General features: G+C 37.8%; 1 protein-coding gene across 3 annotated transcripts in view; it reads right to left on the bottom strand.

Moving 5' to 3' along the window:
- Positions 1 to 18,665, bottom strand: part of MAPK11 (mitogen-activated protein kinase 11) — a 31,971-nt gene that overhangs the window by 2,113 nt on the left and 11,193 nt on the right. For 2 of the 3 annotated variants that reach the window (XM_032107150.1, XM_032107152.1), the window contains exons 2-11: positions 16,365 to 16,494; positions 14,928 to 14,986; positions 13,718 to 13,829; positions 11,478 to 11,507; positions 11,297 to 11,344; positions 8,850 to 8,964; positions 8,655 to 8,726; positions 6,970 to 7,049; positions 2,740 to 2,818; positions 1,214 to 1,387 (exon numbers count right to left, since the gene is read on the bottom strand). In XM_032107150.1, the coding sequence (XP_031963041.1) occupies positions 1,214 to 1,387; positions 2,740 to 2,818; positions 6,970 to 7,049; positions 8,655 to 8,726; positions 8,850 to 8,964; positions 11,297 to 11,344; positions 11,478 to 11,507; positions 13,718 to 13,829; positions 14,928 to 14,986; positions 16,365 to 16,494 (899 nt within the window). The remainder of the gene's footprint in view (positions 1 to 1,213; positions 1,388 to 2,739; positions 2,819 to 6,969; positions 7,050 to 8,654; positions 8,727 to 8,849; positions 8,965 to 11,296; positions 11,345 to 11,477; positions 11,508 to 13,717; positions 13,830 to 14,927; positions 14,987 to 16,364; positions 16,495 to 18,665) is intronic. The other variant, XM_032107151.1, reaches the window with a different exon arrangement.

Here is an 18,665-nt window from a genome sequence, read left to right as displayed (position 1 = left end):
CATTCACTCCTAAGTACAGCAGCAAATGAACATAGCTCTCAAGAAAGATGATGTATGGGTGGTGCTGCAGGCTGCCAGGTTCTGCAGAGGAGAGCATGTGTAAGGGGTAAGCTATGCCAGTCAATCCTCCTTGTTTGTACAGACACAGTTTCTAGAAAAGCATTTCCAGGGCTCTAGGAGGTTGATTTATTGTAGAGAGAGCCATGACCCCACTAATATCTTTAAGTTACATTTGCTGTAAACAGTCTGCTTTCTCCCCTGTAATGCCCTGGATAAAACATGGCACAAGTGGACGGGCATGAGGAAGCCATGAGAAGTCAGTATTCTTCATCATAAACCTAACCACTATGACAATACATTTTTATCAAATCTTTTCAGAGTAGAAGTTAAAGAAAATGCAAATAGAAACAAAAGAACATTTATTTTATAGAAGACATATTTCATCTTAAGCCAAGGAAAGTCTTTATTGATAAACAGAAACAATCAGTTTTCTACAACATTATTCTAAATTTAAAATCTCTAGTAAGGAATTTTTAGAATTTTATGTCCTCATTAGACAGTGATGAAATTAGACTGTACTTTTCAGTGTACTTGCAGTTTAATGTTGAGCCACCTTACTTCCGTGATACTGCAGTGCAATATGATCATGTTGCAAGCATGGAAGGTTGTTGCAGTATTTATCAAAGAAGGGTTTTGCAGTGTCACTCTCAAGTAAAATCATCAACTATCATTTCAAACAGGACCAATAGCATGGTTTAGTTATGAATCCCAATTCCTTTGATGTCTAAAGACGTGTTAACAAAATACACATCTATGTGGATAATACTACTTTCTGATTCTGAACAGAGCTAGACCAGAATTCCAAGTAGTGTCATTTGCCCCAAGACAGTTACTTCAGCTGGGGATCTGACCTAGAAAGCTAAAAGCAAAACAGAGTGTGTGATTACCTGGTAACTAGCATAAACTTTTAGTTAAGCTTTTACTGGTACAGGGAAACTACTAAGGAGATGACAGAATGGGGGGTGTGGGCAAAATCCAGAGAGGAAACATAAGCCTTTCTACCCGTCCACTCCCACGAGCACACATATGAACTTATTGTGTTTGCCTGAGGCTTAAAAGTTCAAATTCCTCTGGCTAGCAGTGGAGGGAAACTGTTATTAAAGTAAGGCTTTCTTCTGCTACATGTGTTCACTACTGCATGCAATTCTGATACCTTTCCATTCATCTACGGTTCGCTCCTTGTTCTCTATGGACTCGTCGTACAGCTCGGCCTCAGGCTCATCATCCGGATCGTGGTACTGAACAAAGTAGGGATGCGCGAGTGCTGCCGAGGCAGTGATCCTTTTATCGCTGTCCAATATCAGCATCTGCTCAAGCAGATCTACAGCTAAGGGAAAAAGAGAAATGCGGTCCAAAGCCAGAAGAGACCATGAGGAAAAAAAAGAAAAGGCAACTGTTTACACACAACCTATTCTCACTCACCTTAAACATAATATTACTGACAAAATTTAGACAACATAAGTAAGTTTTGAAGATTTTGTACTGTGAGTACCAAAAGAGAGCTGGAGAAGCTTCTGTTTGCTGTGGCATGCACAAAGGTTCACTATAGTCGATTTGAGATCTGATTGACCTCTTCAGATATCCAAGGACTTATTTCTAAACAGATCCATGTGTACTTGCAAGGTAATACCCTGTGTTGTGCATCATGTGCTTGAGTTTGCACTGATCGGGACCAAGCTAAGTAACTTGTGAATAAAATGTGGGATTACACTTCTAGTAAGCTGCACCAATGAAATGATCAGATGAAAACCCCAAAGAAACTTCACAGGACCCAGCATAAACAAAATATGTTTGAAGTTGACATTTGAAGTATACTAGAAATGAGAGATACTTGTATGGCTGAAATTAATTTTTTATGGAATTTTATTGTAACTATTTAAAATGCTACTTTTTTTACTGCTTTCATATAAGTATTGGCATTAATTTGCCTTTATGCTATTAATATGTAGCATGCTCTCATGTACTTCAGGCAAATAAATCCCATTTTTTAATATGAAAGCATTCCAAACAACTTGTATTTGTAAGAATAAAATTGGTATTAAACCACAAAATGAATTCAAAGCAATTTAACTCACAATACTTCCCTGTAATGTACACTTGATGGAACTGACCAGGTACTGCAGTGAGATGATTCTGATGACTCAAGTGTCTCCTTTGTCATGTCACGAGAAGTTCACAGAAACACCTCTTTTGCACAGGCAGAACCATTTGATTAGACAGAAAAACAATTGTAGAGGATCAGATCAAAGGTCTGCCTTAGCCCAGTATCCTGTGTCCAACAATGGCTCATATATTCCCAGGAAATAATACTCAAAAGGGTCATTCAAACAGCTATACTTCCTGGTATATTCTTCTACTTGCCAGCAATTTACAGCTCATGGCCTTCTTGAGCCAGAAGTGATGTCTCTAATCTAGACCCCTTGATATTTTTATTTATTTCTGCTATGTATAGCTGGCTTTTGCTTTTCATCCATGGACCATTTCCCTTTAGGACGTTCCTGTAATTTCCACCAGAAACAAAAAGACACAGGCTTCATGAAGGGAAAACAGTCTCAGGATGAAAGGTTAAGCAAAGCTCTTTTCACTGGTCTGATTATTATTATATGGGATCATACAGCAAGGAACTCAAGGAGTTCATATGTTAGTGAAAAATTTTATCTGTCAGTCTGACTTTCTTACCTAATGGATTGGCACCACGAAACACTGCTTTCAAATCCTGTTGAGGCATATGTGGAAGAGATTCGATGTATTTTCTTGCCTAGAAATAAGTCAATATACATACCACATCCAGAGGGTTAAATTTTGCTCAACAGTAACCACATCAGCTCTAAAAAACCAGACATATTTTTTATGTTTCTTGTACATGGGAAATCCTCTTTACATAAAACCTCAAGGTATGACTTTGTTTCAAACACTCTCTCCTGTATACTGGAGTATAATAATAAGCAAGAGAGTTTTAAGCAGGTGTATTTTGGTCTAAGGCTTTTGTGTTAGCATTTTAGTTTTGCCCTGTGCTTACTGGTTTATTGCAGTATATCCCTAGGGAACACATGCATGTAATGTTCAATCAGAAACTGCAGCCTAAATCATCCTTCAGTTACCCTCAGCAAAGTGGTATAATTCAATCTGCAGCCTTCCCTCCTCTCTCTTCTCTGGTGAGACGTAGTTCACTAAACAAAAAACAAATTCTGATACTCCATAGGAACAGATTTCCAGATGTTTAACAGAATTTAGAGCTTGCCTTTTCACTGTGGCTGTGAAAAGTTGTCATCCAAACTTGTGGGGTACACCCAGCCCCTGCCCTGGAGGGATGTCTGCTGAGATAAGGAGAGTGCCTAAACCTCCCAGCAGAACTCCCCTGGAAAGGGAGCTACTTTTGTTATGGCGAGAAGAAAACAAACCCAGAATCCTCTGGGAGACCCTATGCAGATCCTTTGTAACCCATTGGCCTTTACCCTCTGATACCCACCCCCTGTATCCCTATAAAGGGCAGAGAGAGCTCGTCCCTGGCCTCCCCTTCGCTGGAGTAGGGACTAATAAAGCTGCCTCGTGCGGAACAGCTACACGGGCCTCTCGTCTCTCTCTCCCTGGTCTGGCTTGGAGGCTGCCCTGCAGAGCTGAGCTGGAATCACGAGCTGACAATCACTAAAGAGCTGACAGCCTCTGCACGGGCCCTCCAGCCAGCAGCTGAGGGAAGATACCAGGCCTCGGGAAGGCGATTCCTTTCGGGACCATCTCTCCGGACTGGTCACAGCTTCCTCGGTCAGAGCTACTGACCCCACACCGGCTGCCATACAAACTCATCTAGCAAAAGCCTGCCCAGATATAGGATCCACAAATGTCAGCCTGACATTACACGAGTGACGAATTTTTAGGCTGAGGTAGATCGGTTGGCAAGAGAAGAGATTGAATACTGGGATCAGACACAACAGGAAATTCTGAAAAGCAACTGTCAAAAAAGAAGCAAATGGCTACTCCCTAAATCCATAAAAAACCCCAGGTGGTCTTTGGACAAACCTGAACCCTTTTAAAATATGTTTGTGTTACACAGATGTCTCTCCACATTTAGCAGTCCTGTTAGAAGGAGACTACCTGGAGAAGGCTAACTAAGCATCCTTGGCCTATGGAAAACAGCAAAGGAAATAAAGTGCTTCATACTAAGCAGCTCTATGACTCCAAGAGAGATATCAGAATGAGAAATATGGAGTTATCTTCTGCACTGTCACAAAGTGACTATAAAATACTATGACATTATCATTGGTGCAATCCTGCGACTGCACTTGGGAAACTGATCCTGTTCCCTACATTGTCCTTTCATCTTAATTTCTGCAGCATTAATGAATTGATATAAAGATATGTTAAATCATTACATAACATAGCCTCCTTTCAAAATGTGTTCTAGTTTAATGAGGCAGATATATTTATTTTTTCTGCTTTTTCTAAGATGTAAGCATATTCTATCAAAACTCTAGACTGCCATTAGTGACACATTTCTTACTAAAAGAAGAAAGCCTTTATGTAGTATGTCCCCAAGCCGTTAAAATGATATTAGTATTTTCCCTTTTTATTATTGGGGTAGACAGCAAGGCTTTCTGAAAACGATGATTTCTTCTGAACAGCTGTAGCCAGTCAAGCAGAGAAGTTAAAACTAGTGAGAAGTTTAAAAACTAGTCAAACACAGGCTTTTATACCCCTAAGGCTCATAAAGGCAGGTAACACCTCCTAGAAGGTCAGGGTATGCAGCTCCTATGAGAGTTAAGTCTTCCAGGACATATATATATATAGATACACATATGTATGTGTATATATATACACATATATATATAAAAGAACAAAAGAGCAAAAGAGAGCTATCATATGTTCTTTCATGGAAGCTATGGACTAGGGAAAAAATGAGGTAGATTTATCTGGTAACAAACATCTGTGGATTTATTGATTATTTGTTTCTGTATGGGCACCTATCAACATCTAATCAACAACTAATCATTAATCAACAACTAATCCTAACATGATTGAACAAGATGCAGTGAAAATTACGTCCAACCTCGCCCAGAAATCCTTTGAAAACAACACAGACCTAACAAAGTGCACTTACCAGCCTGTCCCCTCCGCTTATATACTCACCACAGAAACCCAACCAAGAGAATCCCAATGTTTAAATTATTCTGAAATGCAATTACCATTTAAACTCCTATTAACATGAAAAACTGACACCTCAGTAACTTGTGCTGGAACATCCAATGAGGTTGATCTTTTCATTTCCAATTCGTTAATCCTCTACTTATAACCAAAAATAGGCTTGGCATTTCAGCAAATCTCTGACATTGCTGTTACAGGAATGTTGAAAATTGTCCATGGCTGCAAGCTGCATTAAGAAATACCTAAACAATAAGGCCAAACTACACGGTAAAGTAGAACCAGAATGAAGGAACTTCCCTGCAACTGGCAATTATCTCCAAGCAAGGTATGCATCTCCTTTGACATTGTGCCCCTAATCAGGCAGCAGCAGCCCAGAGGTGACCTGTTCATTAACCTGGTTTTTGTGTTCTGCCTGTGCTCTAAAGGAATAATTAGCCCAAATAAAACAGTTTCAGGATTCCTGTAGCTCACTGAGGTATACTCTGAAACAAAGAAATTAAAAGAACACAGCAGATAGTATTTCCAGTAAGTATTTAAGGTGTTAATCTCACAGTCAGAAAGCTCACTAGTTGTGGGTAAATAACACATTTGTATACGCTACTGAGAATGTGTTACAGCAAAACCTGTAGGATCTTAATAAAACATAAAGGCTACAAAAGGCCCTATGAGACTATACAAGGACCTATGCTTAGGATAGCACAGTCTGAGATTTGTTGGTTGATGTAGTCCCTGGCAAAAGGATGGATGCTTAGTTAGCCTCCTGCCCCAGCCATTCCCAGGTGCTGGGTACCCAAAAGCTCTGGGACTGTGATTGGCCTGTGATGATGGGGTTTCATTATGCTCGTACCGTCCAGAAATACAGGGTTGTTCTGCCTCTCCTGCTACTCCTGCTTACTTGACCTGCTACTGTATTCATTAGGAACGTCAAAGGAAACCCATCAATATATACACAAGCTGAGAAATAGCCTTTAGTATTAGTCTGAGGTGTATACAGGAAAGATTTAAGAAAACAGCTGCAGCTCAGGAGGTATCTGTGTGCTGTTGTTTATCTGAACTCTGACACTGTGCCCATCACCTGCCCTTATCAAACAATACTACATCTCATTCCTCAGCTGGCTATCTACCATTATTGCTTACAATGAATCTTCTAAGTACAATTTTACCAGAGAAATTAAGTGGAAATTGTTCATTTACTAGATTACTATTTTAAAGACATCACATGGAAAGTTAAAAAGCCCACTCTTAGTTCCGAATATTAACAAGTGGACCTCATGCAAGCATTTAGAGAGATGAATAAATACAATTTTCAAATTAGGGATATAAACAGAGTACTCATGCAGAACACGTGTTACTTGATTCAGATATATCTCTGTTTAGAAACCTTACAACAATGGAAAGCATACAAATTACAGACACATCAGATTTAATGGCAACAATGTAATGCTCTGAGCTGAGCACCAGTTAGCATTTTTTTAATTATAAGAATAACAGCAATTTAAAATATCATCAGGACTAATTTCTTAACTCTTTGCAAAAACTCAGTACATGAGAACAAGTATCAAAATTTTTCCAGGTGACAGTCAAGGCATCTGGATGCCTCTAAAAGCCTATTTTTTGAATGGTGTCATTCTAGCAGCAAAAAACAGAGATAATTTAAAGGCATTTGCTCATTTCCAAATCAGAGTGTCTGTGTAACATAGCCAGTGACACAATGCCAATTAGAGAAACAATGACAGAAAGTCAGTTAACTGACTGAAGCTGTGAACTCACATGTTCTGATGATATCTTCTTCAGAAGTTCTGAACTGGGTGTGCCCACAACTTCCATTATTCTCTTTAGTTGATCGATATCTGCATTATTTCAGGGAAATAAAGAGCACACGATCCTTCTGGGTTTAGACAATTAATGAGCTTCCATGCACGTAACTAAGATGTTTAAAACTATTCAGCAAGACAATTCCACCATAGCCCATGGAAGGATATAATTCATATCTGCTAAAGCCTAGTCCTGGAGTATGAAATTCTCTTCTGTACTATATGAACTTGTCAGGTATGTCAGCTGCATGAAAAATACTGCTTTTCTGTCCTAGTTCCCAATCTAATACATTCTTAAGCTTAATCTTAATAGCACATCTATGTTTCAGCAATCTGAGGGATTTCTGAAGATCAGTCTAATATAACATACAGCTCATAGGGCTAGATTACTAATCTAAAGACTGGCAAATGAAAAGTTCTCATTTGGTACCTTTAAAAATCTGTTTTATATAGGTCTCAAGATTAAAAATCTTGAAAATGTTATTTTTTCATTGTCATACAGGACCTGTGAAGTATATTACATTTTTCATAAACACTCTAGATTATTTTACAGCTATATTTAAATTGATATAATAATATAATTGTAGACAATATTTTATAACAACGAAAAAAATCTTATTTCTTGCAAACTAGATATACTGATTTTTTCAAATACCACATATCATGTAATCAAACAGTCTCAGGACAGTCATCTCCCACTGATGAACACCTGGAGGCTGCCTGTGGTTACAATAAAGGCTAATGATGCTGAGCACAATAGAAAGGCCAGTGGGGAGACTTGGTCCCAGCTCTCTTAAGATTATTTCAGGCAATTCTAATGTCATGAGGCTTTGCACCCAGCAACAGCTTAGTATTAGCAGAAGTATTTGCTTTTTGAGGGGTTTTGGAGTAGCAAGAAATGCCAATATTCAGTACGAAAGAATGTGCTTTTGTTTCTCATAATAAAAGCTTTCCTCCTTGATGCAGTTGTTTCCTTACTCCTTATTATGAGTTTTTCTTCCGTTTTCTTTTATTATTTTACTGCTCTCCTCAGCAATATCTTTTTTCTGCTCCTGCCAGCACAGGAAACGCCACTGGAAATCCCTGATGCTCCATCAGGGACCAAAGCACAGTGCTGCAGAAAAGAGGGCTTTGTTGCTCCTGTGGCATTTCTGGAACTACTGGCTTTTTTTAATATAACAGGACACAATAAGCCCATTAATTCACTTATTATTTAAAAGTTAACTCATTTGCATGTTAGGAACTTCCAGCCTAAAAGCAGTTCTGTTTTTTAAAATTGTATTAGCTGATGAAAAAATGTGCCTTTACTCAGCTTCAGTATTAGTCTATGTTATTTCAGTAAGATCCACACATGGAAGAAATCTACTCTGTTGTAACTAGGTTATTTTTAAAATACAGATAAAAAAGAACAAATGTAACTTTTTGTTGTTTAGGAACATCTGTTAGTGGTTTTTATCCTACCAGTGGGTCTCATATTCAGTCGTCATACACACTGAACTGAAAGATTAGCAAATTGTTTACTCTTTTACAAGTTTGTTAGTTTAAAAACATGTCCATAGAAACACTCAAGTCCTTAGGAAAAAAAAGGAAGAGTTAGACAGTATTTTTATAGTTGTATTTTAAGTTTTATATTAAGGATACAATCATTTCCTGGAAATAGAGCCTTTCCTTTCAATAGCTCTGCCATGATACATCCAACCGACCATATGTCAACTGCCAAAAAACAGAGACAGAAATGTGCCAAATGAATCAAAGAGATCCTTAAACACAGCTGCTTCTTGGTTTAAAACTATCACTAAATCCAGCTGTAGCAAAATACAAGTCTTCTCAGTTTACCTGTTTGATTGTAGTGCATCCAGTTTAACATAATTTCTGGAGCTCTGTACCATCTTGTTGCAACATATCCAGTCATTTCATCATCAGTTTGACGAGCTAAACCAAAGTCTAAAATCTACAGAATAAAAATAAAATAGTGATTTAAAAAAAATCCCCTTTCACTTTTATTATAGGTCCTGATTTTCCCATTACTCATTTCTGAGTTTTCCATAGTCCCTCACTCTTGGTGAAGTAAAACAGCAGCACTCTGCAGAGGAGCTCATCTGCTCTTCCTGCTGTATCCCTGCAGCCTCTGGTGCTGCATAAAGATATTTCCACTGCAATGAACCTGGCACTTTGTTCTCCAAGACAGACTTTATATTTCACCTTGAGTTCAATTTTCCAGTGACATTCATTTACTAAAAATAAACACTGTTGCTATAAAAAAATGAAATATTATTATCAACTGGGAGTATTTGTGTAAAACGCCAACAGCAAGTGCCAGTGGCCATTTAAAGACCAAACGAGCTGATCACAAATCTGCAGAATTTCTGTTGTCTAATTTTCTTTCATCCAAGCATTTACTCAAGTCACACATTATCCCGATGCCACTAGGAGAGAAATGTATATCCTGTGTAACAATGTAAACGTAAATCACACCCCATTTGTTTTCAATAGAACTTGCCCACCAAAACAAACAAAGGAGCTCTGTTTATGTACACAGAGGCTTGATTGCAAAGTGTTCCCCTCCAGATGCTCTCCCTTGCTAAGTTTACACTGATGAGAAGTTACTTCAATTGAATTTTCCCAGCTCATTTCTTTGCTTTCTATTCTGTTTTCTGGTTAGTCTATGTCCCACCAGTTACGGACCCTAGCTCTAAGAGAGACTGCTGTGAAAGGGTACCATCTGAGCCCCAGTGCTGTTAATCATCTCTTCACATAGAAGTGTGAATAAGATCATTGAGTATCTCCTGTGATGAGATCCAGGATTATTTATTAAGCTGATGGCTAATCCTTTTCATAGGGAATAAGAAAATTTCAAGAGTGTAATTCAAAATTCTTCAGTTATAATCCAATTAAAAGATACACAAAGCCTGAAGAAAAATATTAAGATATAAATAATTAACATCTTTACTTCCAATATTGTTTAAAAGCATAATTTATTTCTTAAGTAAGTGACGAAAAATGCATGAGGCAAACAAGGCACAAATAATGGCATGAAACTCAAATGTGCCCTTATTTTTATAAGGGTTTTAGCAATATTTTTCCTTAACAGCTGATCCCTTCTATCAAATGTATGCACACACACACTTTCCTTCTCTTTGCTTCTATTTCCTTTTTGTTAGTACTTGGAAATATCCACTAGTTTGTTCTGTTGAAAATACTTTGAGGAAGTAAAGCTATAAATATAAACAAAGCAGAAAGCAGAGTAACAAATGCTAGACAGAGAGGTGCACAGATTTCATAATAATATAAAAAAAACAGTAAAAGTCTCCTTTACTTACAGTACAAAAATATAGCACACATTTTAGAGTACATGATCAAACACAGATGACCCACAAAATTCCACAGATGCTGAACATACATGCATGAAGACATTAAAGAGATAATCATGAAACTTGCTGAGCATCTGCAAGTGTCACTAAATCAAACAGGAACTACAGTTTCTCACCACAGATCCGGATTAGTGCAAGAACCTAACTGCACTGCTCTTATTCATTACTGTGATTTTTTGCTGATCTTGTAGTATTTGGAGTCTTTTCTTAAATCCTTTGCAGCTGGAATAAAGTGATTACATCAGAGTCTTAGAAACAGGAATAAAGATGTTTCTGGCTGTCATGGAGAAATGTTTAACTTCTCATTCTTAAGCTTAAAGGCTTAGAAAGCTACAAGACATCTTTTCCTTCTCCAGAGTCTCATACTTATTATCTAGTATCATATCACACAGATACACCAAGAGATGTATTTATATAGATGTGTACATCAAAATAGCATTTGAGAAACAAGGATTACAGGATTCTTTTTGGTTGGTTGAGTTTTATTTGTTTGTTTGTTTGTCTTACTGCCTGTAACTGGTAATAATGATATATTTTTCGCCGTCATTATTTAATTTAGCTTGTATGTTCTATAGATACAAAAATGAAAGTTGTTACAAGGCTTCACCTATACATGGCTGATGCAGAGACATATCACAGGTCAGACTCTCAAGATAAACTCCATTAAGTACTCACGCAGGGGCCAAACTATTATCTATGTACCATCTGTGCGGTACAGAGGGATTTTGCAAAGATATTTGCATTCATACTAAATTAACATTTGGGAGAAAACACATGTTCACAGAAATGAGCAAGTAGCAAACAGTTGAAATGAATGGAATGAGACATAAAAATGGTAACTAATGTTTTTTTAGGAAACTGTCATCTTGAGAGTTTTCACAACACTCTTTGCTACGACAGCATGATACCTACCCTCAATTCACAGTCTTCATTTACGGCTAGGTTACTGGGCTTCAGGTCCTGTAGCAGAACACGTAGAGTCAAGTACTTATTTCAACCTTTTAAAATATATTGTAACTATGTCTTAGCAACACATTTGATGCACAGAGGGACACACTACATTCATTTTCATTACCTCAAAGACTGAACTCACCCGATGGATGATTCCAGCTGAGTGAATATACTGTGAAGAAAAAAAAAAAGAAGAAAAAAAGGTAAAATTTGAAGTTAGAGGTGAAGGAGGTCAAAGCCACTTGTCTTATTATTTACTTCTGAGACTGACTGTTTTATAAACAGAAAATACTTACGTCATCCAATGTTTTCAGAGGTATGTCAAACGTCAAAACCTCCCTGTTTTGTCTTATCCAGAACTGGGTATTTCAAGAAAGGTAACCATGAAGACTAGATTCTACCATGAAAGGCAGCACTCACAGTGATTCTTCTGTTTAAAGTCTCCTACCAATTTGGAATTTGTTCCAGCCTTCTCTGAATGTCCATGTTGATCAGCTAGTGGCTAGTGCAATCAGTGGCCTAGGGAGCAGCATGGTTAACTCCTACGTGATGTAAGTTACCTTCCCATACTGTGAACACTGATGTGGATGAAAACAGCCACACTTGCACTCTGGGACAGGTTAGTGACCAAAATACCCACCTAAAATACCCACAGCATTACTGCAAGTCCACTTTCAAAGCAGTATTTCAGTGGCTATTTCGTGTCTCTGCTATTTTACATAAAACATTTAAAATCAAAAACTGAGAAAAGCTTACTCTGTCATTGCCTATTGTTCTCTAGTTAGGATTAACAGCAAGTTTACCTATGATCTTATCAACCAGGATCGGCCAGACCTTGGAAACCTTCTATTCTCTAGACGTGATTCCACCTTTTTTAGGAGAAGGAATTATACACAAAACCTGTACAGCAATTGGGAAAACCCAAAGAGAACACAAGGGCATTCTTCATGTTTACCAGAAGGCAGGGTCACCTCTCAGTGCTCCTCACAGCAGCTGCAAGCAGCTGAATGAACAGGAAACCAAAACACTGCTTGCGACAGGAGCTGTGTCCCTGCTCTGCTGAGACAACCACAGGAGCCCCTCCCGGTGCCACCAAGCAGTCATATACATGATCAAATGTTCTTTGACTAATGAGACATGAGAATTTCAATTCCAGAAGAGAGGAGCCACCAGCAACCCCTCCCCTCTCAAACAGAGCCAGAAATGCACCTGAGTGCATTTCTGAAATTAATATTCACTTAGAGCACAGTTCTTACTATTATTTAGCTTTGACACAACATAGACTTATATTCAAAACCACAAGGAGGATAATTAATGCCAGAATCCATCTTCCTAACCAAGCTATTAACTCACATAAATGAGACAAAGCAATTAAGGGTTCAGTTTTGCAATTTTTATTCACTAAAATCTGTACTTAAAGTGATGGAATCTGCATGCATGAATAAGAATTACTGTCTCAGGCACAAGGTGACTTGCTGAAAGTCATGTAGTAAGTATATTTCAGAGCCAGTATTTACCATGGCTTGCTTTCAAACATATAATTATTTTCTATGCCTAAAATATCAATTACTGTTAAGTTAGCTAGTAAAGCTGCTGACCTCTCTTTTCTGTTTGCTTGTATCTTGGGAAAACCCATACTGGTCTGAGAAAAAGCTTAGCACCTAGTAATGGGAAGCATTACCTCCACCTTCCCCTGTTTATAGACACTTGTATGTTAAATATCAGCAAAATGACACATATTTTGATTCTTTTGGAAGAAAATTTTGCTGTAGATTCATTGCCCGTCGCCTGTGTTATTTAAGAGTATAAATTTTAACTGGTATGATTGAAGGAAACAATGACTTCACAGGCAGAGTAAATCCTAAGTGACTGTGTGCAGCATTGTACATTGCTGGGATGAATTTCTACTTCCAGACATTTCACAAGGGACCCAACTAACTTGGTTATCTCTTCACCCATGTGACACTCTCTACAAAAATCAGGACTGTGGTTTTTCAAAGTAGCTCATGTCTTTCAAAGCACAAATGTGAGTTACTTTCCATATTGTTCTTTATCCATTTCACATTCTTCAGAATTTTTTAAACATTATATATAGCATATTATTGTCCTGCAGTAGGACCTGAAATAGACACTGATCTAAAGTTAATGTTCAAGGGGAGTATCACGTATATTGTGCATGTAAACATTGGTAGGCTTGGGGGTTTATTTCTGGTTAGAAAATTACCTGATAATTTCTGAAATTATTGCTGCTATTTGTGCACTTTTAAGATATTAAAAAAAAAAGTGTTTAAGTACTCTCATTGCAACCAACCAGTCCTTACTACAAGATTTAGATTGCTGACTCATTACTACAACATTTAGATTCCTGGACTCAGACAGTACCTTAAGACCTCGAAGTAACTGATAGATGAGAAACTGTATATGATCGTCTGTTAACTTCTGGCACTTCACAATGTTATTCAGGTCAGCACCCATTAAATTTGTCACAAGATATCTGTGAGAGTAAAACAGTGAGAAAAAAACCACAGAATGGCAGAACATAAATCTTCTAGAAAAGTATCTACACAGGCCATGTAGGTTCCTTTTCCACTGTCTAGTAACGCATTTTATATCCTTTAAATCAGCCATGAGCTCTAATAATGCCATCACTGGTATGAGACTTAATATAATGAAAAAGAAAAGTCCTTACAGTATATTAGAATCTTTTATCTCTGTTTTCTCCGTGACACACTACAGCAGTGATACATGCAACATATTTTTTGATGAAGAGGAAGCCTCACCCAACATCAAAGTGGCAGCCTGAGGCACCAAAACTATAGGACCTGCAAGGCCCTGGAATATCGGATGATGGAGGGTAATATTAGAGTGGTAGAAATAAAGAGTGTTTTGTGTAACTTCCCTCCCTGTTCCCACTGGAAGTTTTATTTTTTGACAAATTTTGCAGAAACATTGATTCTTTTCCAAATACGCTGCTGGGGCAAAAGTATGCATCTCTCATACCCAATTCCCATTTGTGTAATTTTGCCCCAGAGTCAAAGGGGTTTGGTCACTAATTTCCATGGAGACAAAAACATATTAATTATTATTTCTTCTGCTAAATTGTTTACCTAAGTGCTTGTACAATTATGTAAACCAAAAGGAACTCAGCATAAATTGTATGCTTGAGTCACACCAAAATATACCTAGTTTTAGGTTAGCCAAGACTCCAGCCTAAGTTTACCTTGTCTCAGTTAACTAACAGAATACTTTCCTACATCCCTGAACTCTACCATCTATCAATGAAAAAATAATCTACAGGTTATAAACACACAATTGAACTGGAAAAGTTTAAAGTTTGTTGGCATTTATGCAACATTAAATCATTTACTGTATAACTTTAAACTAATTTAAATAATTTAAATTATCATTTAGGAAAGTACAAAAATGAGGCCCATCTCCCTGCCTCCTCTTTTGTGGGAAAGTTGAAAAAAGATTTTTACAAAGCTGACTGTGGCTGCAAGTCTTTTGGAAATGTATGGTCTTCCTTTTTAAAACCAGAATGGTATTAAATTACTTAGTAACTAGTCAGAATGATTTAAAAAATTTTACTTACACTTCATTAAAGTTTTCTATTGACGTTGCAGGTGTAAAAACATCTAGCAGTCCTATAACCTGTCAGGTGAAAGAAGGCGAAGGAAGTGACATTTTATTTTTACAAACCTGTAAAGCAACATGGAATTTGTACTGACAGTGCTCAGCATTTTTGGGATGAAACTTACAAAAACATGACATATGGTCATACTGAAAAATGATAAAATAGGTGGTCTATAAAGGTATCACCTCAGCCATCTTAATTACAATCTTAATTACAAAGAGTAAAAACAAAGGCAGAAGTAATGTCTCATTACAGAAAAGCTGACGCATGCCTTATACAATAGTTATATTGTAGGTTATGCACACTTTCATGAGTTTTCTTGGTCTGTTTTTGTTAACTTTTTTATCCTTTCTCCAGGATACTTTTCAATCAACTGTATTTTATTCAGGCTTCAAGTCATCAAGCTACCTTTAAGCAAGTGGATGCTCCACTGAAATCAACTGTTTACCACATAAACTTAGACCGGTACTCATTTATGTGGGGTCTCAAGGTCTACTGTCTTTCATTTAACTATTACACTGTTGTCAATTGCAATGAGACTAATCTTCCCTTAACTTCTCAACAGAATCCAAATACAGCAAAAGCAAGTTTGAGGTGTGGGGTTTTTTTCCTGGGGTGATGTTTCAAGATGTTTCAACAGTAGTGAGTAGAACACTTTTATTACTTTAGTTAGAGAAGAGTAGCATGACTTGTTTTGAGTTTCATTAACCTCATGTTCAAGATTTAATTAGGTATTTTTAAAATAAAAATGCAGCCTGTCACTGAAAGTTTCTGAAGTCCAGTGACTACACCTAAGATGGCTAGGTCCAGGTATCTTGGGTAGCTAGATGATGCCATGAAGATTTTTTGCCTTTTCTTTTATACCCCTGTTACACCTTTTTACTACTTCTGTATTCTTAGTGCTTTTTGCCTACATTCTTGGACTTGCTTGTCAAGCTAGGAGGCTAAACATTTGAGAAGCTTCGTAGGTAGGGGTTAGTGTGCCCCAGACCCCAAGGTCCTCTCCAGAACACATTCTGTAAACCAAGATAGAACCATCCAGGGGAAGGCTCCTTGGGGAGAGGGGCCCATTCAAGCTTCTCATTGGGGAATTTTTGATACATATGCTAATTAGTAAGACCTATAATGTTATACCAGATCTTTTGGGGGCATTGTGGTGTGCATTTCAGTGCATTTGACCTGGATGTGTGCACCTAAGGATCCTTAAAATAAATACCAAGGTAAAATCCCTTTTCACCTTCTAACCGTGTTTGACTCTTGATTTTAAGACCAGGAAAAGGCATCATAGACAGTTGCATGTACTTTTTGAAAAAGATTGTACCTAACTGAAATTAAGCCTATCTTGTAAACTTTTGTAATGGAAATCCAAAAGGAAAGAACTCACTCTCCACTTACGTTCTCATGCTTCATGTGCTTAAGCAACCGAAGCTCTCGGTAGGTCCTCCGGGCATGGATAAGTGATTGAAAAGGTCTTGAAAGCTTTTTCACTGCCACCTTCTGTCTTGTTTTGGTATCATAAGCTGAGCTGGAAGAGGGAAAGAAAAAGTCCACATTGATGGGATGTTCTACAGCAAAGCACTCAACCAGTTCACTGAAGGAACCTGTACTCTCTTGAGGGCTCTTACCCCTTCCTGTACCCTCTTTCACCTTATACTCAGGGACTGCAACCAGGGAGCCAGTCAGCAGTAACTCCTGAGTGTTTGAACTCAGGTCCCTTGTTTTCCATCCAGCAAATTACTGATGCTTATGGTACTGTTCAGAATTCATCCCCAGGCAACCCTTTCCCCAAATGGCAGGAAAAGTAACCAGACAATTAGCTCCATTAGTGCAGCTCCAGCCTCCAGCTCCAAGGCAAGGCTTGTAGGGAATATGGGGATTCAAACTGAAGTTTGTTCTTACTGAGCAAATTGGAACCTTTACTAATTAGAGGAACACTGCCTTTGTGTCTATGAATGTTAATTATTATGTAACATTAGCTTGCTAGACGATAATGTCCCCAAACTGGTATCAAATTAGGATGTTGATATAACCAAGGCCATGCCTTTCCCAGCAAGTGAACAATGGGCACATCTTATACTCTATATTTAGGACACTAAATATACAAGTCAATATTTGCAAGCGAGGGAGACCCCCTCTTTTTGGGCATTAGAAAGACATGACAAGCCCAAGCCACAAATAACTGATGTCTGATATGTAGTGCAGGAATAAAAATGATCCCTGTATGTATTACTTCATGACACTACATAGTACAATTATAAAAAGATTCTATTTGTTACCTCCTCTTACGAAGAAAAAAGTTTCTTTCAATTGTTACTGTTATCTATTAAGTAATTGTATTCAATTAAAATACCTGGAAATTCTCAGTTTGAAGTGTGGATAACACTATCTGTACTTGCTAGAGAGTACTAACAGGTCAAGAGCCTTCTGACACATTTATCTTACAGAACTTTTTTGGAGTTACAAACACAAAAATTAGACAACATGAAAAATGCAAAGAGTAGAATGACAACAGTCATCAGTCACATCAAATGCTATTAACTTCTGCACAGTGTTTTAAACACTCCTACAAATTGTTGTAGGACACACCTGCTAGAGACAAAAAACGTTGATCGTGCCTGGAGTAGCTCCCAAACTAATACACTGAGCCTACAATCAGCTCCAAATAGGTGGACTCTTACACATATGAAGTCATGAAAAGCCAAGTGAAGAGCAAAGCCTTTATCTGCAGGACAAGGTGGTGTTTCTAATCAGAAGAAACAAAGGATATAATCAACAAAGGTGCAGGAAGAACAGTGGAATCTGAAAGGTGATTTCCTAGAATTCACCCAACCTCCATGAGGCCAACCCAGAATTTAATAAAGACAGAATAGAAGTAAGTAGATTTAATCAACAAGTTTCCTGCAGGCACTATGGAAGGAGGGAGTCACTCATGAGATAAATGAAATAGATAAGCAGATTACTTAGCTAGTTTCTTGCAAGAATCACAGAAGCTGATCTTCTGGCAAGTTTTAAAGGTGTAGAGTGCTGTGGTTTTGCTGAGCAACTCAGAAAGGGCACTTCCTGAGCAGCAGAAAGAATCCATAGGAAGGAGAAGACTGGTATCACTCTGATGAGTGGATGGAAGGGATACAGCAGAGAAATTTGTTCCAACAGTAGGGCAGGGCCAGAGTTATTCAGGATATGAGGATGCTGTGTGGCTTAAATACATGAAGCAGCTCAAGGAACAAACAGTGTGAGAAGAATTGACAACAGAAATATCTTAAATTCCACATAACCAGCCACAGGGACAACATGAAGGTTGCGCAAATAAATCTAAAGAAGTAAAAAAGAAGCCAATGCTTAGCTTTTAATATAACAAAGATTAGATGTAATTGCTCTGCATTTAGTCATGGGCAACAAAGCCACTAGAGAACACTGCCAAGTCTCACGAATGCATACTGTCTATAGGCTTTCCAATTATTTTGGGAAAGGAAATGTTTATCCAGGTAACTAAATAACATTGCTCAAAACAGCAGTCTGTTTAACATCTCATCTTTTCTGCTAATTCCCAGGTCTTCCCACTCATGCTTGTACCAGTTTGTGAGACACTGTACACATTATATAAGGCTAGGAAGAATTAGATTTTAAATCCAGTTATCATGATAAACATCACTCTCCTCCCAGTTCTATGTTCAAATGTAAAAACCACTGATCTTT

Source organism: Corvus moneduloides, chromosome 4 (genome assembly GCF_009650955.1).
Source record: "Corvus moneduloides isolate bCorMon1 chromosome 4, bCorMon1.pri, whole genome shotgun sequence".
Lineage (NCBI taxonomy): Eukaryota > Metazoa > Chordata > Aves > Passeriformes > Corvidae > Corvus > Corvus moneduloides.
Note: the sequence above shows the minus strand (reverse complement) of the source record. Positions and strands in the feature narration are given on the sequence as shown.